General features: G+C 34.2%; 1 protein-coding gene across 6 annotated transcripts in view; it reads left to right on the top strand.

The window, feature by feature from the left end:
* The window catches only part of LOC118202517 (uncharacterized), a 99,654-nt gene that overhangs the window by 4,192 nt on the left and 71,265 nt on the right, over positions 1–24,197 (top strand). For all 6 annotated transcript variants that reach the window (XR_015042418.1, XM_085821460.1, XM_085821461.1 and 3 more), the window contains exon 2: positions 20,670–20,793. Coding sequence is in view for 5 of the 6 variants with exons in the window: in XM_085821460.1 (XP_085677586.1) it covers positions 20,670–20,793 (124 nt within the window). In the remaining variant the exon portion in view is untranslated. The remainder of the gene's footprint in view (positions 1–20,669; positions 20,794–24,197) is intronic.

Here is a 24,197-nt window from a genome sequence, read left to right as displayed (position 1 = left end):
CATTGACAATACTCCACCATTTCAAAATTATTTCTATGATATATTTTGTTCCTCTAACAGTTTCTCCATATCCTGTTTTGTTTTCTTTTAATTCGACATGTAATGCTGCAACAGTCTTTTCATCAAAAGGTTTAATGGCAGTACAAACATTCTGCCGTTCTAAAGAAGTTAGATATAGAACTTTTTTCGAAAGAGCTGGAGCTATTTTTATAGAATGGTGCTGCTCTATGTTATATAATTGTTTCAGATTTCACAGTTTATTATCTGTCTCATCAAAAGATGTAACATTAAAGGTTTGATTGGTTTCAACTTGGTTTAACCAATTATTCCTTATACATTTCAGTAAATGAACTGAATCAAATAATAAAAAAATCTTTTTTTCCAAACGAAATTCATTTTCAATAGCAGACACCATATGACTGTTTCAAACATTTTTCAGTTAACATAGTTGTTGTTGGAAATTATGGTAGATCATAATCTGTTCTGGATGTATTTTCAAAACACTTCTGTAGAGTTTCAGTTACCAAATCCAGTATTTCTTTGACTGTTTTTGAGGTTTTTCTCATAGCTGTACAAATGATTTGAAAGGTTTTCAAATTTTGACCATTTATTACATAATAGATCTTTTCCCAAAAGCCATTCAAACATACTTGTTATGTTTAAACCTTCACGAAAAACTGAAACAGTTAAATCATGCTCGACTTTAAATGACCCAGTGACTGATGGGTAATCTTCTATCTCAATACGAAAAAAAAAGTATATAATCACATGCTTTCATTATTTCCCATTTATTTGGTAATTTATTGCTGTAAAGTTTCAAACATTCTTAAAAAGAGGCAATGTTGTCTGCAGCACACAGTTTTTTAAAATTATTTACTCGCCGTTCGTTTATTTCTCTTGTCCTGTCTTCTGGTGTCTTTCGCTTTTGTGGTAAAGGACAATGTAAATATTTAGTTTGACTGTAAAAAAATAGTCGGATATGCATCTTTTGATAAAACAGGCACTTTTCTTTGAAGTGTTAATACTATCTCATCAGGTCGTGTTTTATATTCTCTTATGATGAAACGTTCATCAAAATGCAAAATGCACACACAAGCACATGATCCCGGTACAAAGTGTTTCCTTTTTAATTTTACTAATCCATGTTTTACACAGCATTCCATCTTTGGGGAACTTAAAAGTTGTAATATGCTCTTCGTTTGGATAGTAATTTGGCTTGCATCACGGAACGCTACATTTCCGCGGCATCTGTAAAAATTCAATTAACACTGTATTATGCACCTTAATTAAATTAATTACAGGGAATTATTTAATGCTATATAATTAATATACTGTAGACTATAATTATTAGTGCACTCCTATTTAAGCTTTTTAAGCTATTTTGTACAGTATTAGACTGTATAAAATGTATGTACAAACTCGAACTCAATATTTTTTAATATTATTATTCAAGAATTTTTTTTAATATTATTATTCTTGTCTAATTTAGAAGAAGGAATTATTCTAATAAAATATTACGAGATTCGTGTTTGATACATAGTTTGAAAATAAAAGATACAAAAGAAATTTACTAGATTGTTATAATATGAGTGTTATGACGTATGTAATAAATATGTATTAGAACATGAATAAAAGTGGGGAGACCTCTTTAGCTTTCATTTATCATAAAAGAGTTTATTTTGAATCATGAACTAACTTTAAGAAGTACAGGTCAAACAGAATTAATTTTTTTAAAAAAAACACTAAAGTGAGCTAGTAAATAAACTTAACTTTCGATGCATCTTGCTAAAAGTTAAATTTACTACAGCTATGGAATCGTTAATGCTACATACCTTCTAGGTTAATCGTACGTACGCTCTGCTTACACTCATACTGTTTTGGAGATGATCTTACTACGATTGTCCTCGTTCGTGACGTCACATCAGGGGAGAACCCCTTTGGATTCGGCCTTCTCCCAACAAGGTGGCCTTGCTAGAGGCTACCCCAAACAAACTACCCCGACTAATATCATACGATTAATTTAACATTAAATGTTTAATAGTAAACTTTTTGGTGTGGGAGGGGACATGAATTTTTTTACTTGAAATGCTGTCTTCTTTTTTAACTGATTTCCGAATGGATTTTTTTTTTCTTTTTACATTTTTACATTTGGTTCTTTATGTCAAAAAAATTCTTGTTAATATATCTTATTTAAATTACAAATCGTTCCAATAGAAATTAATTAAGTAATATTAAAATGAAGCCAGGAACGATTTTCGTTAAAAACGATCATTACTGTTAATAACATGAAACATTTAGAAAAGAGTGTATTGAAAAATACTAATAATGCACTGTTGATCTAATGAAATCACACTATCTTCAAATTATGATAAAATATTTTTTTCTCAAATGAAATTCTTAGTTTTTTTTTTTTTTTTTTTTTTTTTTTCTGAAATTCTTTGGTATTAAAAATTCAAATCAGTCGCTTTCGAAATGAATTTATAATCTTGTGAGTATACCGATGATATCCTTGGATTATATAGGCTTATATAGATTATTATATAGGCTTTTAATAATTCTGTGTTAACTCTATGTTATTTCATGAAGTAATCCGATATAGGGGCCTGACTTGGAAGACTATAAAGTTGAACCTGAATGGAATGTCAAAAGTAAAAAGATAAAAGAGGCACTTTAATTTCAGAAACCCAAAAACATGGATACAGAATCGACCTATCCTTGCTTAAACCCTTGCTTACCGAAAAGTGTTTGTGAAATAAATGACACGCACATAAGAACAAGTCATATCATCTCTCCCTATCATGCACTGATTCTCTCTGTCAAACGCACACACGCACAAAGGGGAAAAGGGACTGGGAAAAGGCTTAATATTGTCACCCGGACATCTACAAAGGAACAGAAATTGGCTGAAATTGCATGATTTTTGTTGGAACCTGCAGAAGACCTGAAGTGGCAAAGGATGAAGTGGTACCGCATTACTGTTTAATATAATTTATTTTAAATTACTTTCTTTGCGTTTATTTTTAGTTTTTTAAATCCTTTTATTTATTTATTTATTTATAATTTTTTTCTTTGGAGCTACATTCTATCCATTGCACTGTCTCAGCAAATGATGGAAAACCTAAGTTGTTGGATAATAACAACAAATGATCGTGTTTATACTGCATTACAAGTATTCTTGAAACTCGTTTTCTGTAATTTCTGTTTTACTAACTTTTAGAAATGAATTGTTTTCGAATTTTTAAAATATAATCTTTTTTTAACTTATATTAGGAAATATGGAAAGAGAAAATACAGAGAACAATTTTCGTCCTGAGGCTGCAATAGAAGTTTTTAAGGAGTTTCTCTTAATACGAGTGCCGAACATTCTCTCAGACAGAAAAGTCGCCGTGACACGCATCAAGAAAATTAGTTTTATTCTTTGCACGTCCTGGTTTATTTACCAGCTATGCAAGTTCACTGCTCTGTACTTTAACTATCCAACGGAGAAAGATACAGAAGTTCTGTATTCAAACGTTACGTATACAGGAGATTCCATACCATTTGTTAAACCTGCTCTCATTATCTGCAATAGTAATCCGTAAGTAAAGCGGTACAGTCTGACAAAATAACATAAAAATTATGTTAACAGACAATATTTCATATGTAATAGCATACAATAATTATTTTGATCTATTTCCAGCCTTAACGAATTAGTGCTAGTCTAGCTACCCCTAACTGAAAACTGTTTGAAACCAGTATAATCTACCATTTTAAAAGCATTAACAGCCTGACTTAAATTTCTTTACTAATATAATAATTTTTTTGAATAATGGCTAGCATTGTAAATAAATACTACATTCTGAAAATCATTTCCAAAATTATATTAATGTTCATCACGGAAAAGAAACAAGCCAAAGTGAAACATAAAATTAGTAGTGCAACAGCCTTCTGTTGAGTGTAGAATTAGTTGAGAACTCAATCGGTTTCGAGGGTAAACAGGTACAAGTCCCTCTTCATAAGTAGCAAATAAATATGCAAGAGAGAAAAGCAGAGGGCACGGTGATCGTATTTATACCATACGGTAGTAAAGAGAGCGATAAGGTTACAAAAAATTTTTAATTAAATTAATAGAATTTAAAAGCATTAAGACGGCCTACTCTGGTTTATTTTAAGTCATTAAGTAAACAAGATAAATCTCTGAAAATGTGAAATTCAAGAAAATCAAAGTCACCAATTAAAGAATAATTTTTCCAGAGACCTAAATTAAAAATTATGATTAAATTTTTCAACTATAATTGTCTGGTAATTACCTCATTAGCTCAATTAAGATTAGCTAACAAGTCTCCTACAGATATAATAATATGCATACATATTTCAGTACTGAAATACAATATTTCAGTCGATACAATATTTTAGTACTGAAATATTGTATCGACGGTATAATATGTTTATTTTGTAGAGATATTAGGTATTTTTTGAAAGCAGGCAAGATGAAAAATGAGCAAACGCCTTTGCCGAGAGTCGAACCGCGGACCTCTGAAATACCGGCCCAGCATACACAACCACTACACCGCGAAAGCACGCTAAGGAAGGCGGGAGAAATAACTTATATACTCCCTCCTTTTTTAAAGGGCGACTGCTGTTATTTAGGGGATCCAATCCTTGGTGAGAAGAATCATCATCCAACACCCTTTTAGTTCGGGCGCCACTGTAGAGACATTAGGTATTTTTTGGAAGCAGGCAAGATGAAAAATGAGCAATGTCTTCACCTGGAATCGAACCACGGACCTCTGGAATACCGGCCCAGCGTGCAGAACCACTACACCACGAAGGCACGCTAGGAAGGCGGGAGAACTACCTTATGATACAAATGCTGAAAACAGTATCTTTTTTCTTGCAGTAATGTTAAAATATCTCTTATATATGCCGAAATATTGTATTTCTGTTTTACCTATATTCAATTTATTTCGATTTCGGCAATAACATGGTTATGACTAAACTACCTGAGTCCGATAACATGAGGGGTTAGTAAATAAACAGTTATTCTTATAAATCGGTAAGTTTTTTTTTTTTTTTTTTTTTTTTTTTTTTTCCGTGTGTGTGTGTGTGTGTGAATAAATAACACAATTTAAAATCACGCGTTTATCCATCTTCAATTAGATAATTCAAAGGAAAAAAGTAATTGCAATATGAAGATTACGACAATTTTCTAATATCTTAACAAGTGTTTACCATCAAAAATTCCGAAACTAACAAAAAGGTAGCTAACTGAAAAATATTAAATATTATATAAATAAAAGAAAACTATTCTATTACAGTTGAGTAACAAACCGCATTAGAAACATATATTATTATTTAGATAACAATGTCCGTAGAAATTATCAGCTGGCTGCCTCGCAAATTAAAAGCATTCTAATTTTTATTAATTCGATGTAATTTTCATTAGTTAAAATGTAAAATAAAGGTACTAAAATATTAAAGAGTGTACATTTTGCACTTAAAATAGCTCAATTTGTTAATCAATAACGAACTGATTAAATTTGGATGGCAAATTGAAGGTATTATACTTTACCAAATGGCAGCATCCTGAAAATCGGCTACTTGCAAAGCCTAGTATATGGCGTATGCCAAGTCCAGTGCAAATATTTTCAAATATTTGGCTAACGAATTGTTAGGAGGATTGTAAGGTTACTAACGAATTGTAAGGAAAAGTTAAAAGGCATCTGTTTCTGTAGTCGCAATAGTGCTTTTAAACAGAACAACTAGTAATAGATTGATTAAATTGGAATGATATATTAAAGATCTTATATTGTGCCGAATGACAACACTAAAAGATTTCGCTGTGCAGGAGGGCGGATGGAGGAGAAAATAAAGATTCAAGTATAGAATGATAGTGCTGTTTTTATCAGCTTTAACATTATTTGTGTTCATTCCATCTGCTATTTAGGTTACGAAAATTATATTATGAGCTGTTTGATAATTACCGATAGTCGATATTAATTTTGTAATGTTGCGCGCTTCTAACTTGCACGCAACAATAGTGGTGACTGCTATGAACTGTAAAGTATACAAAGTCTTGAGAAGGGTTTAAATCCCTTTTTATTCAACTTTAGAAATTACAGATGCGTGCTCTTGACGCTCACAAACTACGCCGACCCGGTGGTAAAATAAAAATAAGAAACTAAAAAAAGAATAATAACAAGTGACTAACTACGAGGCTCTCTAAACGTAACTAACCTAACCGCGTTCTAAGATACCGCTGACAATTCAGCAAACTTCTGAATATTACGTTGAAAGATTTAACAATCTGATGAGGCAAGCACACAGGCCGAAACGCGTGGTTCTTCAATTTCTAACTAGCCACCTTCACGCTCGTGAAGCAAGAAAGCACACTTTCGAACTCGTTTCCCTTCTATTTAACTCAGATTACTTCCGCTGACAATTTGAATCCTTGCGCGTTCTACTAAAATTTACATACTCTGGCATTGGCAATTCTAGGGAAAAGTAAGGCTTGACAGGAAAGATAGTTTAAACTTAAAATAAATGTTAGTTAAAATAAATATAAACCCTACAATTTTACCAAAATACGATTATGCGAATGTAAAACAAAGTATATCCCTATTATAATGCTGCTCGGTATGCTTTATTTGTTGTGGTGTTATAATGTGATCTCAGAATGACTCACTCAGCAAAATGTGCTAGATTTAAGGCGGCCAGATTTCTCTTTATTATTATATTATGCGTTTCTTTAATTCGACCTGTTTTATTGTATGAAGCTCCTGCATGCACAGCCGTCAATAAAACAGAAAGACAAAAGATTAATGTATTACAGAACAAAATTCTACGAGTCATAGTTGTTTCACCCTGGTATGTGAGAAACGCGCAAATTCACTCGGACCTGGATATGCAACCAATTCACTACCAAATACTGATTTCAGCACACAACGCTTTTTGAATCAACGCGGAACTCACCCTATGAAGCAATAAGAGAAATAATTTATTATAATCCCATGATGGAAAATGTAGGAAAGCGACCAAGATCTATCTGTCACAATGTTCTGTTTTAGTAGTATAAATATCTTATTTTTCTTTCTCGTGTTTTTTATCTTAATAATTCATGCCTGTCAAAGCAAGCTTTATAGATTTTGAGAATCCTTGGCGAAGAGGGATATGGACTTAACTAATTTATGATACTTTACTTATTAAATTATTCTATTTTCAACTTTATCGTTTACTCATTATTTAATCAAGTTTAAGTAATTTTATTTACTATTGAATATTATGCATCAAGTATTACGAAAATTAGTGCCACTACATTTTACCACATGGTATCTCACAGCCAATAGTTAAATTATGAAAATAGACTCATAAAGATTGGACGACAGCACACACGTAACATTTGCTCTCAATCATATTATATTTTACTATGTTCAGTACAAAAGTCAGTTAAGTAGTCACTCAAACGCATTTGATGACGTACACGATATGCCTTAATGCTATATATTATGCCCCACACTTCCTCAAGCCATCTAAGAAATGATTTGCCATTACAAAATATAATTTTAATTTAATTGTTATCTCAATTGCTTATCTGTGCTATCACAGAAATGCCTAGGATAAGAGTATGATATCCTTAATCAATCCAATGTGAAATGCCTGACTGTGTCAATAATGATTCTCGCCTCCGAGTGTTCGTGCAAATTTGCACCCTTCATTTTTAATCAATGCAAAAGGCCAAAGGCACTAATTAAATTTGCTGGTCACGACTCTGAGAAGTACTTACCAGCTGCAAAGTGACGATCAAGGATCAAAGATATATTATTGCGAAATGCCCATTTGTGGTGAGATAACTTCTGCGCAAAGCGCGCTTAGAGTTGCCAGATTTAGTCCGAAATAGTCCATTTGGCTACAAAATTGGCGATATGCCATAGACGGAGAGAGAACATTCTAGAACGTATTTTTAGAGGTTTTTCTCAGGAATATTCTTGAAGATAAGTTAAAGATTATATATATATATATTCTGCCTGACCTGGGAGAGAGTAGTAGTAGAATAGTGTGGCTTGCGTTCAAAGATTAGGCTGAGAGCGATAGACCTAGTCGGGAGCTGTACTTTTGTACTTTAGTGCTCTGCCGAGATAGCCTGAAGGCCACATTGCTGATTGTTTCAGTGTGTTTATAATGGTCTTTTCAACAGCTGTAAACATGTTTTTAGAACTGTCCTAATTAACTCTAGCGAAGAGCTTGTGTTTTGTTTCTTCATCAAGTGTTATCATCAATTACTCCAAATCCACGGACCGGTAGACTGCAACAATACGTATTCCATTAAGACTTGCGACCTGAAGTTCCTCTCCATTTTCAAAAATTTACTCTTTTGAAACCAAACAATCGATCATAATTTTGGAAATGTTTTATAAGATAATTAATTAAACACAAATGCATATCAAATAAAAAAGAAACGTAAAATGTAACTGATATGATACTGATTTATGCATACGTAGGGTTTATACAAAGGGTAACTCGGGTATATTTAAAAAAATCATTTAAATCAGCTGACTGGAGTTTGTAAATGCGATTTGAGCCTATACACAAAGCACAAAAGCGCCCTTTCCTATTTTCTGGTAAGGTATATTTTAATTTGAATTTTCACCAATAGGTGCACTCTGCCTCTGGTTAGGTTAGGTTTTTTGAATGCAGCCACGAGGGCACGAGGGCCTGGATATGCAACCAATTCACTACACGAGTACACGAGGACTATTTGCCTGAGGGAAGGGATGTTATCGTGACTGTTTAAAGCAACCTAGCTCATTTCACGTTGCGCTTGGGAAACCGAAAACCAACCATGTAGTCAGCCGCTTCCACGGGTTCAAATCCAGGTCGAAGTAACAGTACGGTACAATCTTAACGGTTCGGAAACTGGAGGGAACTCTATCTCACATGACGTCACAATTTGCAAGGTTATAGGTATTAAAAGATGATGTGAGAGTAAGAGATCAAGATGGATTATTAAATTATTAGCAGTATTAAAATACGTCTTCGAAAAAATAGCGTATAACCTTATTTTTTCTCATTCTATTTTATGATGCGACACCTTTAGGTGCAAGTCGTTTTATGATATCGCAATTCAGAAGTACACAGATGTATCGGACACCCTATGAATAACGTATATGATGCATTATTCATTTACGAATATATACTCAATACAGTTTAATACTTAAATTTGAATTCATTTCTTTTGAGAATTTACTTTTAGCATCTAAAACTTTATGCTTCTACAATAAATTCTACTTTTACATAACTTTCAAGTATTTACGTATACTTACAAAATTCTAATACATATGATTTTTACAATTTACCCTAAAATGAATAAGAGAAAAATAAATTTTTACTTTACACATTCTTCGCCAAGCTGGCGGCACTGAAACTAAATTTCTCGTTAATACAAGAATACGAAGTTATTTTTATCTTCGGCCAAATTTTGGTTTTAACATAACAGAATTAGTCTTTCGACCAACAGAAACTGCTTGTTCTTATATTTTATACTTAAAGAAAATAATACTTTTGCCTTAAATAAAGTAAAACAAAACTAAGTCTCAACCCCAGACAAATTGACTTCCGTCAAAACACAGAACTTCGTATTTACGCATAACATTTCGGAACAAAAGAAAAAAATTTTATAGAAGATTTTAACTTATCTTTGAGTTTTCGATGATTGGAACTCCGACATCCTCTTCTGGCAGAACTGCTCCCACGTTATAGATTTCATCGAAGTCAATCGTCTCCTTAGTGTCCTTCGAGTGTCGTCCATGTTGCTTTTTCTTTTTCGCCCTCTGCATGCTGGCCTCTTGAAGTGGTAGTCGTCGGGTTGCTGTCTTTTCCATTTTGATCCTGGACGGCTGGTCTTGGCGTCCTCCGGTCTGGAATCATGCTTGAATTTCTTCTGTTGGTGGTGGTCGTTTCGTTCCTCCTGCTGTCTTTTCGTTCTCGGGAACGGCGGCCTTGTTTGCAACTGACACTCTGGCCCTGGAAGCGTTCTCCTCGATGCAGAATTTCTACTCCGATACGTTGTAAGTGGTGTTTTCCTTTTTACCAAAGCTTCTTTACGCGGCGGCCTTGCTTTCTTGTATTTCTTAAATGCTGGAGTCTGAACGTTTTCATTTCTTCTTTTCGGTACCGTCGCATGACTTGTAGAAGGGCTAGGTTTCTCTTCAGTTCTCTGCTTCTTGGGTGATGGAGCGGGTGACGTTACTTCTGGACCTTTCTACTTCTTTTACGCTTGAGTCCTGCAAGAAACTTTTAAGGATTTCAAAATAATTTTGATTATAATATTTTTTCACGCGGTCGGGACTTGCTTTACAGATATCCCCTCTCTCGTTCTTAAGGTACAATACGACTCCCTTGATTTCCTGATTTACATAGGGGGCCTTCAAATTTTGGAGCTAACTTTGCAGTAAAATTGTCTGGGGCACTTGATAAAGAAAATTTCGGCTTCAACACTTTATCCCCAACTTTAAAATCTGCTTCACGGCGTTTTCTATCATAGTATAATTTTTGTCTATTTCTTGCCGTATCCGAGCTTTTAACCGCCTGGTCAATATGTTTTTGCACATCTTTTTGTTTCAATTCTTGTTCTCTTTGTTGCACAAAGAATAATTTATCTAATGGTGTAATTAACTTCCGTCCTAAGAATAATTCTGCTGGAGTTTTTCCCGTAGTATCGTGATTTGCCGTTCTTAAAGCATAAGCTAACTCATTTATATAGCCATCCCAGCGATTGTGATATGTGCTAATATAACTTCGAATTATTTTTACAATATTTTTATTAACTCTTTCTGCTATGTTTGCCTGTGGTCTATACGGAACCATTTTGATATGGCGTATGCCAAGTCCAGTGCAAATATTTTCAAATATTTGGCTAACGAATTGTTTACCGTTATCGCTAATGACTTTTATCGGTGCACCGTATTTTAAAATGTATGTGTGTAAGAATGCATCTGCGACTGTTTTGTCTGACGCATGTTTAAGCGGAACAATTTCTGTCCATTTTGGAAAATGATCTACAATCACTAAAAGAAAACGATTTTTATTTAACTCACTCTGGGGGAAAGGACCAAGAAGATCTATGCCTAAAATTCGGAAATGTAGCGCGAATGCTATTTAAGTACCCGGTCGGGCTGTAATTAATATCATTTATTAACTGACATTGATTGCAGGACCTGACATACGCAGTTACTGTTTTGTATAATTGCGGGAAATATACCGCCTCGCGTACCCTTTTTAAAGTCTTTCTGACCCCTAAATGACCCGCTGTTTTCGCGTCTTGTAATTCCTTCAAAATGCTTAATCGAAGCGAGGCTGGGATGACTGGTCTATACTCCAAATTTTCGTTTGTTGTTTTCGTAAAAAATAATAAATTATCTATTATTTCATAGTTTTCTGCTCTATTTCTTATCGCATCGATATCTGTGTGCTCAAAGCTTTCGGGGTCTTTCAAATATGCATAGATACTTCCAAATTCAGGATCAGCTTTCAATTCAGCAATAATTGTTTCTCTAGAATCTAAAATTTTTGAAGTCAACACAGCGCATTTAAGTTCATTTCCTTCATCGTCCAGTTTTATACGAGAAAGTGCGTCAGCTACATTGTTTTCCTTACCCGGTTTATATTTAATTATGAGATCATATTCTTGAAGTTTTAAAGCCCATCTTATTAACCTGGGCGTTAGGTTTTTCCCCAAGTAAAGTCTACCAACAGCCGCATGATCCGAAAAGACTGTTACTGGCGCTTTGCCGAAATAAACTCGAAATTTGTGTACAGCCATTAATACGGCTAATGTTTATCTCTCTGTAGCTGTTATAATTCCTTTGTATAGGGTTCAACGTTTTAATAAAAAATGCCAAAGGATGGCCATTTTGCATGAGAACCGCACCCACAGCATAGTCCGACGCATCTGCTGCAATTTCCAGGTTTTCGTCCCCCTTCGGGAATTTCAAAACAGGGGCATTGATTAGCGCTTCTTTTAACCTTTCAAAAGCGGTATTTGCTTCTGGTGTCCACGTGAATTTACTTTTCTTTCTTTTAATTACTAACAAGGGTTCAACAATATTAGCAAAATCTTTTATGAATGACCCATAATATGAACATAGCCCAAGGAAAGAAGAAAGTTTCTTGGCGGTGTTGGGAGGTGGGAAATTCTTGATTGCTTTTATTTTTGAATCTTGAGTTTCTATACCCTTTTGCGAAATTTTATAACCCAGATATTTAAGTTCTTTAGCTGCTAACTTGCATTTTGAGGCGTTAATTGTAAAACCGGCCTCTTTTAATAATTTAAAAACTTCTTCTAGATCATTAATGTGTTGTTCCAACGTACTACTCGTTATAATTATATCATCTAGATAGATTAAAGTCGATTTTCCTAGGACAGGCTTTAGAACAATGTCCATAGCTCTCTGGAATGTTGACGGGGCCCCACACAACCCAAAGGGCATGCGTAAAATGCATAAGTGCCCGATTTTGTTATAAACGCGGTTTTATGTATGTCTTCGGGTCTCATAGCTATTTGATAGTAGCCAGACGTTAAGTGCAACGTAGTCATGTATCTTGTAGATTTAATCTTTCTAATAATTTCGTCTATAACCGGCAAAGGGTAAACTGGGAATTTAGTAACACTATTAAGTTTCCTGTAATCGATAGCAAACCTCCAAGCCCTTTTATCCGAAGGAGGAAACTCGTTCTTTTTCCTACATAGTACGACTGGACTCGCGTGCTCACTATTTATGAGCGTTATTGTTTGGTTCTTTAACATTTCCTGAATATGTTCTTCTATGATTTGCTCTTTCTGTTTATCATAGCGATAAGATTTAGTCCTACAGGGTTTGTCGGAAGTTAACTGTATCTCACGCGTAACTATTTGACAACTACCAGGCCGTTCTGAAAACAAGTTTGAAAAAGTACTCACCACTTGCTGGATGGCTTGGCTTTCATGGTCATTCAAATGGCTAAGTCGACTTGCGGTTGTTCCACTGGTTCCACCACCCTCCGATCTATCTCCAGCACGATAGAACTTTCCTGAAAATTCAGTTTGGCCTTCGCGGCTTTTAAAAACTCCATACCTAAAATAAGTGAACTTTGCAAGTTTTTTACTACAAAAATTAATACTTTAATGCTTTCGTTTTGAACCTGTATCTTTAAAGATAGTTTTCCGATACATTGACAAGTTTGTCCTTGCGCTGCTATGATTTCTGTGTTTTTATTTTTAAATAATCGTAACCTATAAAAATTTTTTTTGAAGAATGTATCGCTCATAAAATTATCTTCTTCTCCTGTATCGATGAGGGCTTCTACTGGTACATCGCCAACCAGGACTTGTATAATTGGTAGATGGGAGTTCTTTACGGTGACCGTATTTAAGTGTCTTTTTGAGGGTTTTTTAAAAACTTCCGGGGTCTGGACCCTCGCTTTCACAGGCCCCTCTACTCGTTTAAAGCTTTCCTTTCAACTTCTGCCTTCTGGGTACGCGGACGTTTGTTTTCAAATTTCCTTTTTTGGGCCTTGACCTTCGAGGTTCAATGAGTTAGCTTGATAGCTCTTTCCCCCATAAGAGCGGTTTGCATTTCTGGTCTGCTCATTTCAAGATTGCCTTCTGGAACTTTGAGAATACGATGCCCCTCTAGCTTTTTCCGCTATTCTGCGACTTTGAAACTTAATCGCCAATTCGAAGAGCTCCTGCAATGTGCTTGGGTTTCTAATTTCGAAGTAGTCTTGAACAGCAGGTAACAATCTTGGTAAGATTATTTCAATAATCTCTGCGTCGGGTTTTTTCCCATACAGCATATCCGTCAGCTTAATTTTTCGCAGAATAAAGTCCGTCAACTCTTCTATATCCCGTTGATAGAAACTATATAGTTCGGCTTCTAGACTTGCTTGATCTTTCACTATGGAGAAGGCCTTTAATAACGATTTTTTGAAATTTTCAAATGTATATGTCTGGCCTCCGAATTCCCCTAATAAAAATTTGCCTATATTCTTCCACCATAGCGCGGCCTGTCCTCTTAGTGCAGATGTGGCGATGATAACTTTTTGTCTTTCAGGCACAGAGTAGAGCTGGAAGTGATTTTCAAGGCCTTCTAGAAATATCGCCCCCGAATGTTTTCCGTCAAAATTGACGTTTGGCTTGATTGACGCTCTCATCGTCTGGACCAGGTATCCAAATCCTTCCAATTGGCTTGCCATTTCTTGTTGTTGTCCAGCAGCTTCCATCCAATTTTCGGCCATTTCAGTTCGACAAGTGTTCGGGCGCCAATGTAATGTTGCGCGCTTCCAAACTGCACGCAACAATAGTGGTGACTGCTATGAACTGGAAAGTATACAAAGTCTTGAGAAGGGTTTAAATCCCTTTTTATTAAACTTTAGAAATTACAGATGCGTGCTCTTGACGCTCACAAACTACGCCGACCCGGTGGTAAAATAAAAATAAGAAACTAAAAAAAGAATAATAACAAGTGACTAACTACGAGGCTCTCTAAACGTAACTAACCTAACCGCGTTCTAAGATACCGCTGACAATTCAGCAAACTTCTGAATATTACGTTGAAAGATTTAACAATCTGATGAGGCAAGCACACAGGCCGAAACGCGTGGTTCTTCAATTTCTAACTAGCCACCTTCACGCTCGTGAAGCAAGAAAGCACACTTTCGAACTCGTTTCCCTTTTATTTAACTCAGATTACTTCCGCTGACAATTTGAATCCTTGCGCGTTCTACTAAAATTTACATACTCTGGCATTGGCAATTCCAGGGAAAAGTAAGGCTTGACAGGAAAGATAGTTTAAACTTAAAATAAATGTTAGTTAAAATAAATATAAACCCTACAATTTTACCAAAATACGATTATGCGAATGTAAAACAAAGTATATCCCTATTATAATGCTGCTCGGTATGCTTTATTTGTTGTGGTGTTATAATGTGATCTCAGAATGACTCACTCAGCAAAATGTGCTGGATTTAAGGCGGCCAGATTTCTCTTTATTATTATATTATGCGTTTCTTTAATTCGACCTGTTTTATTGTATGAAGCTCCTGCATGGACAGCCGTCAATAAAACAGAAAGACAAAAGATTAATGTATTACAGAACAAAATTCTACGAGTCATAGTTGTTTCACCCTGGTATGTGAGAAACGCGCAAATTCACTCGGACCTGGATATGCAACCAATTCACTACCAAATACTGATTTCAGCACACAACGCTTTTTGAATCAACGCGGAACTCACCCTATGAAGCAATAAGAGAAATAATTTATTATAATCCCATGATGGAAAATGTAGGAAAGCGACCAAGATCTATCTGTCACAATGTTCTGTTTTAGTAGTGTAAATATCTTATTTTTTTTTCTCGTGTTTTTTATCTTAATAATTCATGCCTGTCAAAGCACGCTTTATAGATTTTGAGAATCCTTGGCGAAGAGGGATATGGACTTAGCTAATTTATGATACTTTACTTATTAAATTATTCTATTTTCAACTTTATCGTTTACTCATTATTTAATCAAGTTTAAGTAATTTTATTTACTATTGAATATTATGCATCAAGTATTACGAAAATTAGTGCCACTACATTTTACCACATGGTATCTCACAGCCAATAGTTAAATTATGAAAATAGACTTATAAAGATTGGACGACAGCACACACGTAACATTTGCTCTCAATCATATTATATTTTACTCCTATGTTCAGTACAAAAGTCAGTTAAGTAGTCATTCAAACGCATTTGATGACGTACACGATATGCCTTAATGCTATGTATTATGCCCCACACTTCCTCAAGCCATCTAAGAAATGATTTGCCATTACAAAATATAATTTTAATTTAATTGTTATCTCAATTGCTTATCTGTGCTATCACAGAAATGCCTAGGATAAGAGTATGATATCCTTAATTGCAATGTGAAATGCCTGACTGTGTCAATAATGATTCTCGCCTCCGAGTGTTCGTTCAAATTTGCACCATTCATTTTTAATCAATGCAAAAGGCCAAAGGCACTAATTAAATTTGCTGGTCACGACTCTGAGAAGTACTTACCAGCTGCAAAGTGACGATCAAGGATCAAAGATATATTATTGCGAAATGCCCATTGGTGGTGAGATAACTTCTGCGCAAAGCGCGCTTAGAGTTGCCAGATTTAGTCCGAAATAGTCCATTTGGCTACAAAATTGGCGATATGCCATAGACGGAGAGAGAACATTCTAGAACGTATTTTTAGAGGTTTTTCTCAGGAATATTCTTGAAGATAAGTTAAAGATTATATATATATATATTCTGCCTGACCTGGGAGAGAGTAGTAGTAGAATAGTGTGGCTTGCGTTCAAAGATTAGGCTGAGAGCGATAGACCTAGTCGGGAGCTGTACTTTTGTACTTTAGTGCTCTGCCGAGATAGCCTGAAGGCCACATTGCTGATTGTTTCAGTGTGTTTATAATGGTCTTTTCAACAGCTGTAAACATGTTTTTAGAACTGTCCTAATTAACTCTAGCGAAGAGCTTGTGTTTTGTTTCTTCATCAAGTGTTATCATCAATTACTCCAAATCCACGGACCGGTAGACCGCAACAATACGTATTCCATTAAGACTTGCGACCTGAAGTTCCTCTCCATTTTCAAAAATTTACTCTTTTGAAACCAAACAATCGATCATAATTTTGGAAATGTTTTATAAGATAATTAATTAAACACAAATGCATATCAAATAAAAAAGAAACGTAAAATGTAACTGATATGATACTGATTTATGCATACGTAGGGTTTATACAAAGGGTAACTCGGGTATATTTAAAAAAATCATTTAAATCAGCTGACTGGAGTTTGTAAATGCGATTTGAGCCTATACACAAAGCACAAAAGCGCCCTTCCCTATTTTCTGGTAAGGTATATTTTAATTTGAATTTTCACCAATAGGTGCACTCTGCCTCTGGTTAGGTTAGGTTTTTTGAATGCAGCCACGAGGGCACGAGGGCCTGGATATGCAACCAATTCACTACACGAGTACACGAGGGCTATTTGCCTGAGGGAAGGGATGTTATCGTGACTGTTTAAAGCAACCTAGCTCATTTCACGTTGCGCTTGGGAAACCGAAAACCAACCATGTAGTCAGCCGCTTCCACGGGTTCAAATCCAGGTCGAAGTAACAGTACGGTACAATCTTAACGGTTCGGAAACTGGAGGGAACTCTATCTCACATGACGTCACAATTTGCAAGGTTATAGGTATTAAAAGATGATGTGAGAGTAAGAGATCAAGATGGATTATTAAATTATTAGCAGTATTAAAATACGTTTTCGAAAAAATAGCGTATAACCTTATTTTTTCTCATTCTATTTTATGATGCGACACCTTTAGGTGCAAGTCGTTTTATGATATCGCAATTCAGAAGTACACAGATGTATCGGACACCCTATGAATAACGTATATGATGCATTATTGATTTACGAATATATACTCAAATTCAGTAATATTACATGCTACTTTGGTATTCATGAAAACGGAGAGAAAATCGCAACTATTTTTTATACTTACATATAATGCAACAAACATCCTTTTTTTTTTTTTTTTTTTTTTTTTTTTTTGCACTAGCTCATCCCACGAATATTATCTGGAAGAATGATCCATAACGGTGGACTGGAGCTTCCCTTCGTTTGCATTTTTGCATAACGCTTTGTCCAATGGATCCTTTTTTTATGTACAACTTCCCTTCTATTTTCTATTCCTCGCCTCTGGCGACATTTTATTGCCTTATTTCGTCCTAGTGACTCTTCTCATTAACTGACTCTTCTCATTAAAACTAAACGTAAGCTGTGACTCTTGTCATTAAAACTAAACTTAAGCTGCCATCATGTCTAAGGCATTTTATTAAATAAAAAAAAATCTGAAAGCTTTTAGATTTTACAGCAAAAGGACATTTGTATGTAAATACACATAGGCGTTTCGAAAGCACTTGGGTTAAAAATATTTAAAGTCAGCATAGCTTCACAATTTCCGATAGACTTCTTTTTTACTTCGTACAAGGAAGTAAAAAAACGTTAGCAGTACTGATTGCTGTTATTGACGGTAGTTTTATGAGACGTTTTTTAATAGGGGAGAGAATGCTTTAATCAACATTGCATCTAGCAGAAAATAATTCAAAGATGATTGTGAAATATAAGATAAAAGTTAGGTCAGTAAACTTTGATAAAGAGATTTTGCGAAGTTTCGGGGTCCATTGCATATATTTGGTATTTAACGCATACTTTGTACTGTATTTTGTTTCTTCCTTTTTATTTAAAAAATTTATTGACTAAATGTTGATTTATATTCTTTTCTCTCGTTAGATCTTATAAATATGAAATACTAACTTAAATGGAATATCACAAATTAAAAATAATTATTTAAAAAGCGTGGAACGATTGCTACATCCCTATAGTGCGAATTTGAATCTGACGCCATATTATGCATTATAATGAGAGAATCGTTGATTTAAGAAACGAAATTTCTTGAAGAGATACGTTTTAAGTATATTCTCTTTTAAAGTTGCAGGATCATTTAATAGATTGGATCAAAGTTCCCTTTACTCCATTTCAGATATCAAGAGTCAGGTGTGGGCAGTGAGATGTCTGTGAAGAACATTTAAATTTTGCTCTAAATCTGCAAACTGCCGGATTTTCATTTTCATGGTATTAATTAGTACAAGAAAGAAGAAAATTGGCTCAATATTTTGAGGTGCTTTAATTGGAGGTCGTAATTAATGATTTGAGTTGACATTACAGTGATTTAATATTGTTTCGTATCGTAATAAAAATTGTAACCAATTTTTGAACTGAATTTTCGGATAATTTCAATATTTAAACAGATGTGTATTGTGTTATTTCTTATAGAACAAGGAGCGTTGGTTATATTTACGAGGGATTTATTTTACAAACTTAATTTTATAGATATCAATTTTTGTAACGTTATGGAGGAGAAGTAAACATTTTTTGTTTGTTTCTAATGACTAGGGAAAAACGTCCCAAAAAACAAAATCTTATAAACAAAGATTACAAACAATAGAACTAAGAACAAAATGGTCTTGCCTCTCAGTATCTCAACCCTTCTGTAAGACCAAGAAGAGCCCGCATCGATGTAGGTGGTCCCTGTCCATTTCTTCTCCATAATAACAAAGTGGATCTCTTGAAATACCTATGCGGTGCAGGCGAGCGAAAAGGCAATCATGCCCTGTAGACAGACGGAAAGCCGCAACTTCTTTGTGTCTTGGAATAACGGGATTAAGAGCAGGAATTATCATTATCCAACTTAAGGCTGTAGGAGTCTGAAGATCTTGTAAGATATTAGAGGTAAATAAGCCATTTAGAAACAGTTTAATCCTTCAATAATAAAAGGTTGTATTAAGATGTTGAAATAATCTGGAACCTCTTTTACAAGGAAAAAGAACGCTTCTTCATTGCCCAAAGGACACAATAGCCAGGCACTCACTGAGGAACGATTTGTTTATTCTTTAAATTGAGAGTTCTCAGGAGTTCTTGAGATTTCAAAACTTCAGGTGTAAATGGGTGTTCAACAAAGTAGTAAACTATGGCTTGATGAATTATTTTTTGATACAGTATACTTTTACTCTGAATAAAAAGGTAGTTGCATTTTCCTAGAAGAGGTTTCAAGTTTGATATGAAAGTATTAACTTTATTTTTGAGTTTGAAAAAGAGAGGTCTAAAAGTGAGTGTGATAGTTAGGTAATATAACTGGGCGCAGCCTACATAACTGGTATATAGTCCTCCACCTGATCGATATATAGTCGGTTTTAAGACGAGACGAACTACGCTCAGTTTAACGCGAAACGAGAAAGTCCAGCAGTGTTCATGTATGTCCTAACAAAGGTATTAACTGGAGTCTGAAAAACCACAGCCCTGAGCTTTTAGTAATTCAAAAATTATTGTACAATTATTTATAAAACTAATAAATATACATGTAGCCAAACTCACACAAAACTATTTCTGAAGCTGGAAGTCACTACAGCTTTGCTAAATAGAACTAATAAATTTGATTTCCCAGTGTTCATTTAACTTTTCTAATAAGTATGCCATGGTTATACCAAATCAGTTTAATGCTGCAATAGATTATGAATATTTCCTAGTATTTTGGCTTTGTCAGAACAGTTGTGTCTATTTGAATTTTAGAATGGTTGTGATATATGGTAAATGTGTATGTTTAGTAATATGCAGCTGAAGCTTGGAGAACTTTCGCTTTAATCGAATGTGTAAGTTGCCGCTGACGTGAAGACAACAGTGGTGAGAATTCCTTTGAATCACAAAACAGTAAATTCTGTTCCTCTAATTAACGATTCTTTTACTGCTTTATGTGGTATGTATAATCACTTTTACAATGCTAATCGAAGTTTTAATTGTTCAGGTTTAAAAATATACAAAATTATGTTTTAGTAACAGTTTCAGGATGCGAAAAGATAGAACGCTCTATTTTGAAACTATAGATTTTGCTGCATAAAACAACTGTTGCTATGATGTTTAATATATACTATATAATTCAGTGATGAATAAAGTAGATAGAAGCCAGCACTTCATTTATACTTTAATATGAGTTCTTTTAACATTTAGCAATCCGAGGTTTATATAATTGAAACTGAAAGTTATTTATTTTGTTTATTTTCCGTCTTAGCGTGAAAAGAGAAAGATTTTGTTTTCATAAACCTGAAGAATGTTATACTCCAGAGAATGTGACAGAGTTTTGCCTGAAATACAGCTACTATTGTAAAAGGTCCAAGCTCCCGACGAACTTTTCGGTAACTATTTACTTTTATTTATATTTAAATTTTAATTAAATCTTTTGTCATTTTGCATATTGTAAGTATTCTTCTTCAGCAGAATGGAACCGAGACATCTTTTCTATATTTATTTTAGACAAATACTCATTTTCTCTTTCATGGTGATGATGATACTCTCCATGCTCTAAGATAAATTTTTATGCAACACCCATACTAATAACATATGCTATAAATCTTTCAAGAAGTAAAATCAGAAATTGTATCTTACATCGCACATTCATATATATTACTTTCAGATATTCATATTATACATTAGTATCAGATATTCATTATATCTTGTCAGAGTAATTTGATATATATAGACCAAATCAAAATTTCGCGTCAAGAAATAGGAATTTTTAGAATAAATAAGAGCTATTACATTTCATCACTTAACAACCGCTTTGACTTCAGTTCTTGTCGTGGTGTGCACTACTATTAGGCGTTGTAATATGACAATCTAACCAAATATCTATCTAGAAATCCTTAATTAAATTTACATGTGCCCAATATTTACTGGCTTGAATTCTTAGTGGTAGTACATTGCAAATTAAACCTTAGTGACAAGAATAATTAAATATTTCACTTACCCAATAACCCACATGCATGAGACTTGCGGAGACAAATTTCTTTTTCTAATCTCACATTTATTTTATCAAACACATTTTCTGGATTAAATATGGAACATTTATCACACACATATAAAATATCAAAATATCATAACTTAGAACACAAAACGTGATAAATTAAAATGCAATAGTAGGCTAATGCCGAAACAGGACTATTCGGAGATAAATTACAATCCTGTCTCATCGAACATATATGCAGTCACAATTTTCTCATATTCATTTCGTGCAATGCCCATAATATTGTTGTACACGTGCAAGATCTTTTTTTTTTCACTTTCACATTCTTTAACACACTTAAAATAATCACGTGGTCACACATCGCTGGTAATGCACATTCTGGAGTCGAACACCTATAGATAATCTCCTTGAGATGTTTTAGAACTGTATCGTGGCAGATGGATTTTAACACTGAGCATTTTCATCTAAATCAATCGCATTCTTTAGTTCTGCTTCTTTTTATGCAAAAATACGACGACACTCCATGTGAAAATATCAGGAACGATGAAACCATTAGCGCGACATGCAGGAGCACAAAACCGCACAACGTGGGGCATCGCTAATTGACAAGCGACTGCAGGAAGATCACGGGCGCAGAAGGGAAGAAAATCAGTCTGACCTTATATAAACACGTACATTTCCGCGATTACAATTAAAATTTGTGATCCTGGCAAACTGCGTGGTGTGAGAAGTTATTCTCACAGTTCAGCAAAATGTAACTATAAAACTTCTTCAGTTGTGGAATTAGATTTCCCTGAAACGTTTCGTACTCATAAAGTTATTTTTTTCAATAAAAGCCATTTTATTTTCAAATCAGTTTTTTGTTCAACAATCACAAAATTTGAATATCTTATGAGTTCATATATGTCGTTACTATATTTGTGTTGCCTCTATTGATTTACTTACTAAACTGTTGTCGCTCTTCTCTCTTTTGAAAAATTGTTTGCTCTGAAGAAGTAGGATCTATATCTGATTGCTCTCGAAGTTTAGTATTTTATTCAGAATTTGAGTTAAACTGACGTTTCCTTTAACTTATAAGCCTGTCAAAAATACTTTTTTTTTTTTTTACTTATTACGTGCTCCGCCCTTAGACACTATACGGAAAGGGAGGAATGCCCTGTAGAGGACCTTTTTAAAGAAATTGGTTCTTATCCAAGTTACACATGGCGAAAACCACGAAACCCGTTCGCTGGGATTCGAATCCCAGACGGAACTACCAGTATTCAACGGCGTTTACCTCTCATGGGCTGGTGTCACAAATATTTCGCTTTGTAATGCTTCTGGAGTTAAATTTCAGTCAAAATGCAAATATTAGTTTGCTTTTTTTTTATAAAAATGTGTATTTTTTAATATTTTAAAAGGTTTATTTATTTATTTATTCTTAAATTTTAAAATTTGATGTTTTCTTATTGCCATTTACAATTTTGCGTTTTTTAACAATTGCTAGTTTTCTAATTCAAAGCACTTTGTTCTTGCAGTTTTATGCCATTATTAGGAATAATCACTTTAACAAAATGGAATATTTCGGCTACGTTCGTAAATTAATGAAGAATAAGCAAAGAAAGAAGTTATGAATGAAGGAAAAAGCAGAATTATCTAAATGAATGTAGGAATAGTGTTTGTAACTTATCTCTAAGAACTAAACTATTGAATACTAAGACAGAGTTATTATAAAGTATTGAGGTTATTGTGCATATCCGATCTTTACGGACCGGCATATTTTTTTCTGAATCTTCTTTGGCATCTGTCCAGATAAGTTTTAATGTGTTCGTATATCCGAGGTTGCCCAGCAAAAAATATTCCGTGCGGTACAATGGTATAAAGCAAAAAGACTTTTATTTGTTATTCTTACAATATTAGTATGGCGTATTCAAGAAGCTTTTTGTGTCTGTAAATCACTGTCGTCTGTATAAAGCAATATGACTCTTTTACTCAGTATTACTACAACATTGGTATAATATATACATTAGTACGCTGAAAGAATATAACCTTTCTGACGTTATGGAGAGATACCGTATGTAAATTCAAAACATTTTATTGCCTATATAAAGTAATAAACCTTTTTTTGTTTGCTTTTACTTCTACATTAATATGAAATAGTATATTGATAGGAAATATTAATATCGTTTCTATAATGCTGTAATGATATATTGTATAAGTTCAAAAAGATTATTATGTCTGCAAAACATACAAGGAGGCTCAAAAATAATAAAAACTCGGTCGTCGGATTATCATTTGTACATCAATTGTAGAACTACCCTTCTTATCAAGAATATTTTTTTTTTCTTACAATTCGATTAAGTGCTTGATTCAGGAGGTCTAGTTTTTGGTTATCAAGGCATTTCGATATGTTTACCTACTTAAAGTTACATGTAAGGCCCAATAGCGACCGAGCGGCAAAGTCGCTGAACACTGGTAGTTCGGTGTAAAGTTCGAATCCGGCCACCGGGCTGTCTGCATTGGCACTTTCATGGTTTTTCTCAGAAAGACCGCCACGAAGGCACCTCATTCGTTAAGCAGGTACTGAGTACTTTGCCGTAATTAAGTAAACCAAATTATTAAGACACAATAACACGCCGAATAAATACTAATTCAGAAGTCAAACAACAAAAATCAGCGTTATATTTACAATATTTTCACAGGACTAGTTTTGATGGTTTTACCGAACCACCATCTTCAGCTGCAAAACCGCAAATGAACAAGATAGGAAATAATGATTAGATAAGATAAGAAAGCCTGGACAAGAATAAGCAAGTG

This window comes from Stegodyphus dumicola, chromosome 1 (genome assembly GCF_044657685.1).
Source record: "Stegodyphus dumicola isolate Sdum_Otavi_A_Nest chromosome 1, ASM4465768v1".
In the NCBI taxonomy this organism is placed as follows: Eukaryota; Metazoa; Arthropoda; class Arachnida; order Araneae; family Eresidae; genus Stegodyphus; species Stegodyphus dumicola.
Note: the sequence above shows the minus strand (reverse complement) of the source record. Positions and strands in the feature narration are given on the sequence as shown.